Raw genomic sequence first — 8,254 nt, forward strand, 5'->3', positions numbered from 1 at the left:
TGCTATTCATAGAACTGTAGGTGCTTACCAATTGAGAGCTGAACCTGTATTCTCTAATACTAACAACATAGCACAATATTTTGGCCAAATTAGCCATATGAAATCCCTCAATATCAACTGATAACAGAGTAACATCTGAAACAGAATGTAAGCCTGGGACGCTTGACATCATTACTTTTTTTGTACTGTATATGATTTTTAACATTTTTCTGATAAGAAGCCAATGAAGCTTCGAAAGCTTGTATAGAGTTGCATTGGAGGACCTCGAGATTCCTAGGGAGGAATCTAAGCATTTTCCAACATATCTCTATGGTATCTATCCCTCTTTTTTTAATTGCAGATAACTGAAACTGTGAATATTGGTTCCATGGACATGGGATCAACCTATAGTTGCTTTTCATTCTTTAAAAAAAACCTAGTAAGCTGATTGTTTTATGTATTTGCCATGTAACATCTTCATTTGTTTCTCTGACATAAGGATTTGTTGTGAATTTTATCCTTGTCTAAAATCTACCCATTACATAAATACCACAGTACTACAGTAGGAGCTTGGAATGTAGGTGGACTCTAGATTTTGACTGGCTGCAACTCCCAGCAGCTCTTACCAACACAATCTGATGACAGATGATAGTAGTCAAAATGGAACAATGTCTGGAGGGTAACAGTTGTCTGTCACTGCTGTATTACAAGATTCTTGGATGTTTACTGGAAATAATGAGCACAGCATGTACAGTACTAGTTCCATTGGATGGTGAGAACACAGTGTCAAGGGTTGGCAGCTGTTTGGTTTATGACACATTGTACTGGTGGTGTCTTCATTAAATATATTATTCCTGGGTATTCTTGGATAAATGTATTTGATGTTTTTAAAGGCACTTGTCAGATTCAAAAGGGACCCATGGACAAATAATTGCATGTTCCCTGTGTTCAGTCTCTGTTTTGAATGAAAAACTTTAGGGGGGTCCTTACAGAGCGTTCTTTCATCAACAGTATAACCTCCTACAAATCCACTTGGGCTGAATTAGCACTACAGAAATACTGCAGTTTGGCACTGTTTTAACTGCCATGGCTCAATGCTGTGGAATTCTGGGATTTGTAGTTTTGTGAGATATTTAGTTTTCTCTGCAAGAAAGCACTGGTGCCACAGCAAACTACAAACCCCAGGATTCCATAACACATAGGAGTGGTAGTTAAAGCAGTGTCAAACTGTATTATTTCTGCAGTGCAGATTTACCCTCAAATGCAAGATCCACCCTGCTTACAATATTTAGCAGAAGAAATAAAACTTAAGTGGTACCAAAAAAGCTCTCCTCCCACCTTCTTCTTTAATTTGAAACAGTGTAGAAGCATTTTTGAAAGACAATAAGAATGAATGTACAGCGCGCGCACACACACAACTAGAAGACCTGTCTGCATTAACAGTTTATCACCTAAGCCTGTTTAAATAAAAAGATCTTTGCTAAGTAAAACAGAGCAGAAAGTGGTCCAACCTAGTCTTCTATGGAAGAGAATTTCGTAGACTGAGTTGAGCCAGTGAGAATGGCCAAAGACCACTCATGTGTCCTCACCAGATAAGCCTGTGACAGTCAGTGTTGGGACTGCAAGTGTGTCCTCCCTTAGAATCTTAAAGACTTTGGCAGGCTTATTTAGGGAGATAGGACTTTCAGTTAGTCTGAAAGCCAAGCCATCTAGGGCTTTACAGTTTCCAGTAAAGTTGGTTTAACAAAGGTGTTATATTTTCCCTGTAATCAGCACTCTGATCACAGCATTTTTGGGCCACTGAATGTTCTGAACAGTTTTTAAAGGCAGCCCTATGTAAAACATGTTACAGTAAATGGAATAAAATCTAGAGACATGTCCCCACAGCCAGATATGACATCTTCAGGAATTGATGCACTAGTTTTAACTGTGCAAAAACTGTACACTGTTGGCCACCAATGAAACCTGGGATTCCATGATCAAGGCAGAGCTCAGGATTATATACAAGTTGTGAACCTGAGATTTCAGGAGAGTAACTTCATCTTGAACAGACTGAATCCCTGTTTCCTGATCTGCCTTTCAGGTGTCCAGGAGTGCTGTATCTTTTCTGGATTAAGCTTCAGTTTGTTCCCGTTCATACAGGCCAGTACTGAGAGCAGGCACCAGTTTTGTAATGAACCAATTTCTCAGAGTTGGATGGCATCAGCCTATGGACCAAATCCCCAAACTCTCCCCATGGTTTGTTAAACAGCAAAGTGGAGAAAGCAAGCCCTGAGTACCCCACTACCACTTTCTGAGTTTGCCCCTCCAAGAAAAACCAAATCCACTGTAGAACAGTGTGTCCAAGTCCCATCCTGAAGAGGCAGACCAGAAGGATACCAAGCTTGGTATCAAAGGCTGTCAAAAAGTCCAGCAAAAGGAACAGGGACACACTGTCCCTATCCGCTTCCCAGCATAGGTCATCCTCTTGTGACCACTGTTGTCACTGTTACTGTCCCATAACGGAAGCTACATTTAAATGGATCAAGAGAATCAATTATCAAGACAGTCCATTTGATCAGGAATTCCTGGAGTTGGGAGACAGACCATCACGTGCTCTCAAAGCTATTTGGATAAATACAAGACAGTTTGAAAAATGAAACCGCGAAACCTGTTTTGCTGGAAAACAAATCATAAATCCATTTGTTCATCCCAATTAGAATGTACTTGGATTTAGGCCACAATCACAACTGTAAATGAGAATGAAAGTAAAATTCACAATGCCCAAATTTTATAAATCAGATTTGTAGCTGACTTGGTAGGTACAATGTTATGACACAATTTTTCACTGCTAATAGGACTGGACTTCAGATAAGAACATTTACTTCAGCTGGTGGCTTCTCAAAATAAGGAATTGTAACATGATTTGTAAGAGTATATGTAAAAATGTAAGTTTGGACATATGTGTGATAGAAAACTGATATGTAAAAAATCAACTATAAAGTTGATATGGGCCAGAAAAGGCTAAAATTACCATGTTACATGGCATCCATACACCAGCCTTCTCTGCTCCCACACTGATCCATCTTATCATTATTTGTCATGTGTCACAAGTTGGGGGACTGGGGTGCCCAAAGTGCCTATAGAGTAGCTAGTTCAGCAACAAAATCACTGATGTAATTTCCCAATGATGCATAATTTTCAGTGTTTCTGTTCACAGCGGTCCTACTAACTGTCTGCTGCATGCGTAGAAAGAAGAAGACATCTAATCCAGAGAACAACCTGAGCTATTGGAACAATGCTATCACCATGGACTACTTCAACAGGCATGCTGTAGAATTGCCAAGAGAGATACATTCCCTGGAAACATCTGAGGTAAGAGTGGGAACTCTTAAAGGGAACAACTTTTACTTGAAACCTAGCACTCCATCTTTTCATGCACTGCTAGTTGCTTCTGCTGCTGCTCCAGGGATCATGGAGTTCTTGGGGGACTCTGTGCTGTTGTCATGAATTCAGTGGCCCAGTGACTTACGAATTGTCATAGACTCAGGGGCACAGAGCTCTCAAGTTCAGGGGTGTCAGGCCTCCGATATAGCTCTGCATTTTCAGTAGTGTTCGGCCTGATGTCTCCTCCATTGGCACCCCTGGTTCTTCAGCCTTTGGGCCTAAGATAGAGCTGGGTCCCTGGAGCACAACATTATACCCACCCTGCTTTTTATATGGCCTTTCTATCTTTCTCAGGATTGTGCTTTTCTATTACCTGACCACTCTGTCTGCTGGTCTTTAGTCATCCTGACTTACTCACTGTCCCTTCTTATTCTGTTATAGTCTTTACCTCCACTATTTCCTGCAACTAAAATTATCTGCAAGAAATTTTGCATAATTCCAGTGGTCTGTATCCTTCCTTTCTGTCTCCTCCCTCTTTTCTCCAGATCTCTGTTTTCCTGAACACATTTTAGGTTTTGTTTCTCAGTTCACATTGTGTGTGTCTTTCTGTATCCCAGCAAGGACAGTATTACTTTTTCTCTTTTGAAGGTTTCCCTGACCTGAGGGTTTCTTTCACTTTGTAGAAGCTGGGTCATTTGGGAACATTATGTTGTTGAATGATTCATGTCTTAGCAGCTAGAATATTCACTAAAATCCCATTCCATTAAAGTGGGCAACTTCAGTTGCTTCCATCATTATAGCATTATCATGGGACAGGTGCATCTTGTAAATTGTAACCTTTAACATCAGAAACTGGCAATAGCAACCTGTGGAATTAACACTGATGAAACAAGTTCTCCTGGGCTGCTGCCACACTGTAGAATTAGTGCAGTTTGACAACACTTCAACTGTCATGGCTCCATCCTATGGAATCCTGGATTTGTAGTTTGTTGTGGCACCAGAGCTATCTGACAGATAAGGCTAAATATCTCACAAACTACAAATCCCAGAATTCAGTTGCATTGAGGCATGGTAGTTAAAACTGCATGATAAATGTGCTGTCAGCTAAAACATGTTGCCAGGTAATGGTTTATATACAATACTCAGGCCTTTTTTGGTCTGAGCCAAAAGCAGTAAGTTGAAACAGAAACTCCTTTATAATTAGCACAAATAGAGAGTGGTACAATGTTAAGTATTGTGAACTAATTCAATGTAATGTTTAAACTGCATTTTAAAATGATAAATCATTTTTCTTTGGGAAATAAATCAAAGTGCTATTTTATTCTGATATATAGAAAAGGTATTTAAATAAAGATAAGTTTGCCATATTAACTGGTTTTAAGTTTACCAGACTTGGGAATAGTAGTGGTTTTTCTTATAGATGCAACTCTTTTGAAGGTAGGAATGAGAGAAATTGCTTCTTTCAGTCAGTCTCAATATTAAGCAATGAGTAAATTACTCAAGTGTGTGTGTGTATATTGTATATTATATAATCAAATATATTATACCACTATGCTCCAGCACCAAAGACCATTAAAACATATTCTGCTCTTTTGTTGCTGATTAGAGGAAAAGAGATCACGCTGTCAATTCCATAGTAAATTTTGCATATATATTAACTGTACTCCACTGCTCTGGATCCTGTAGTATATTAAAATAGATTTGACATTTAGTTCCTACAGAAACCCTTGTAGTTATCTCTCTTCACCCATGAGATTGCAATGTTGAATTTTACCATACATATCTTTCAAATGTAGTTCAAGACAGAAAACACCAGTACAAATTTTGAAAGGAAAATTTACAGCTGCTTTAATGTCCAGGTCATGGTGGTCTAGTCTTCCTAGCCCTAATTTACTTTAATTTATTTTCTGAAGCTTTATACCTTGGACTAAATCCAATTTCTAGTTCCAACTAGAATCAGTGTATTTTACACAAGGGTTGACTTACCATTCCGTACTTGATTCAGTGGGCCTCCTCCAGTTCGGATTAGCAATTGGATTGTGAAACTAAGGTGACTAGACTGAAAATTGGAGTGGGCTCCTGTACTTTTAATAGTTGTATAAAAGAGGGAATTTCAGTAGGTGTCACTTCTTACAAAACTAGGTAGCCAGCAATACCTGCTGAAAGTCCCTTTTCTACATAGCCATTAAAGGTATAGGAGCCCTCTCTAGTTTTCACTCTGGCAATGCTAATTGAGACTATATGAGGCACAATCCATGTAGCCCTCTTCAAGGGCCACCTGTGTCACAAGGAACATTATAGTGAAGAATTCAAGGAGCAGGAACATGACTTTGTTGTACCTCCTGAGTCCCACAACCATTGCCATTTTTGGAGAACTGAACAGTCTATGTCACACATTCTGCCTTCTGTCCCAGTGCAATCCTAACACAAGTTAAGGATGTTGTCCCACCACAAGCACTGAAATGAAATGCACTTCAGTTGGGGAAAGAGGAATCCCTCTAACATGAAATTAGGGAGAGGGGAATCTATCTTATCCTTTGACTCAGACAGCAAAATGTCTCTGCTGGGCCCACACCTAGCAGGGTTGTCAGTCACGAGATAGCTATGGACAAGCTTGTGCTCTGGCTAAATGAAAGAACTGATTTCAGTTATCTTAGCCAAGTATTCCCCTGGAAACGTAACATATTGTACACATTCATAAATTACAAGATGCATGCATTTCTGTCCTGTTTGGTGGGTTATACCCCACAATATTGGATTTTCTGGCACCTTGCTCAATCAATATAAAAGATTTCAACCCCTGAAATAGGGCACATCGCTTATAATAAGGGACACCTTCCAGCCTTATAAGGGACAAGCTTTCCAGTCCTCAAATAAGGAACACCTGGTAACCACTCATATGTAAGGGTCACTGAAATGAACAGATCTTGCAAAAGAATTGTGCTTAGTGGTTCACATAAAGGCTTACCCATATATAATGCAACCTTATACAGTAATCTCTTTGCATTGCACCAGGATCACACCACTGTACCAATGGTGAGTATAAGGCAGATTTTCTGAAACTTAATCTTTTTCTCTCTTTCTGTCCCCTCCCTCCTCCCACTTTTCAGGACCACCTATCTGAGCCACGGTCCCCGGCCAATGGTGATTACAGGGACACCGGCATGGTCCTTGTTAACCCCTTCTGTCAAGAAACACTGTTTGTAGGACGTGAGCAGATCTCTGAAATATGACCCTTCCCTTGCTCTAGTACTTGCAGTTGCATCTTAATGTTCTCCAAATTATAAATATATAAATATATATATTATAAATATAATCTTTGTGTAACCCTGAATAATGAGAAACATTTTCAGCTCCCCTCCCCCAAGAATTATCAAACTCTTTTTATAAGTGTGATTAAAAACTTTACAGACCAAACTTCAGCTTTATAAAATAAAAGCTATTTCTAAGCAAAAACAAAAAAGCCTGCTGAGCCAATTTTTTTACTGAACGGTTATAATTGGTACATGGCTTGTATGGAATCAAGCCAGGTTTACTTATTTTAAAAATCATTTTGTCTCTGTCTCCCCTCCCTTTTGCCAGCCTATTGCACAAGACTGAGCAAGCCCAGGAGTCTATACTCAGATATAGTCTAGCATTCTTTTGGGCTGAGCCATGGAAAAAAGACAGTTATCCCTGTTCTGCTAACACAATATGCTACAACTAAAATGACTGCTGACAGAGCATTATCTGAGCATTAAGGGATTGACTAACAAGCCAGGCAAGAATCTGCACCATGCCATATGTGCAAACAGACTATCAGGCTTTGAGATTAACCATCCATTATGAAGCCTTGCCCTCCCTCCAGTCCATCTGCCTTGGTCCAGACCTCGGAGGTTGAGAGGAACTGCTGGACCTCTTACCCTTTCCCTCCACCACTCCCTTCTCCTTCTGTGTCATGTCTTTTTAGATTGTAAGCCTGAGGGCAGGGAACCGTCTAACTAAAAAGATTGCATGTACAGCGCTGTGTAAATTTACAGCGCTTCATAAATAAAGGTTAATAATAATAATAATAATAATAGGGCTCTGCAGCTTGTAAGAATGCAACCTCAGGGCCTGATAGAAATGTTATTCTTGCCCTTCCAAAGTTTTTCAAGGTCTGATTTGCCTACTTAGCTGGTCCCAATTCCAACAGGGCTTTAGATTAGATTTTGGTTAAATATCTCCATTATTATGAATGTCACGCTAATTTTTCCTGCGTTCACTGCAGATGGTCTACTTGACTCATGAAAGTGGTCATATAGACTATTCTTGCCTGTCAAGAAACACTGCCAGTTGTCTTTTAAATAGATTGTATTGTTTGTGTGCTGGGAGTTCATAAAGTGAGAGTAATACCATATGCCTTACATTGGCAGATGCTATATTAAAACAGCAGTGCCTTACAGACTCATTTATGTGTAGCCTTGCAACAGCCTTGTGTGAGAAAACAGCATTATTCCAGTGTCACACAAGGGAAAATGTTACCGAGAGATAGAAAGTAATTGGCACATTGAGTCCAGAGTTGAACTCAAGTGCCACGTCCCAACTACTGCCTGTCTTTTTTTTTTTTCACCACACATGATCCATGTATCACCATGGTCTAGAGAAGCAGTGAACAGTGGGAATATTTCTTACATTGGTTCCTGGCAAAATAAGGAATTGCTCACAGACAAAATAAGAAATCACTCACAGAATTCCTCAGAGCATGAGAGATCTAATGAAGACTTTCCTGCCTTCTCTTGTTCTTTCTTGTCTTCTGGGACCTATGTGGCAGGAGCATTCACCATGAAAGTGTTAGGGCACTTAACCACAACAGTGAAACAACCTCTCCTGGAAATATTAACTATACAGGGATTGAGAGACCATTTCACTGTTAGTCTGCTGATTGAAG

General features: G+C 39.7%; 1 protein-coding gene across 5 annotated transcripts in view; it reads left to right on the forward strand.

Annotated features, from left to right (window-relative positions):
* Positions 1-6,780, forward strand: part of TMEM108 (transmembrane protein 108) — a 229,958-nt gene extending 223,178 nt beyond the window's left edge. For all 5 annotated transcript variants that reach the window (XM_042470995.1, XM_042470996.1, XM_042470998.1 and 2 more), the window contains 2 exons: positions 3,179-3,333; positions 6,456-6,780. In XM_042470995.1, the coding sequence (XP_042326929.1) occupies positions 3,179-3,333; positions 6,456-6,578 (278 nt within the window). In that variant the 3' untranslated portion in view covers positions 6,579-6,780. The remainder of the gene's footprint in view (positions 1-3,178; positions 3,334-6,455) is intronic.
* The last annotated feature ends 1,474 nt before the right edge of the window (positions 6,781-8,254 follow it).

The sequence above is a fragment of the Sceloporus undulatus genome, chromosome 6, assembly GCF_019175285.1.
Source record: "Sceloporus undulatus isolate JIND9_A2432 ecotype Alabama chromosome 6, SceUnd_v1.1, whole genome shotgun sequence".
NCBI lineage: Eukaryota > Metazoa > Chordata > Lepidosauria > Squamata > Phrynosomatidae > Sceloporus > Sceloporus undulatus.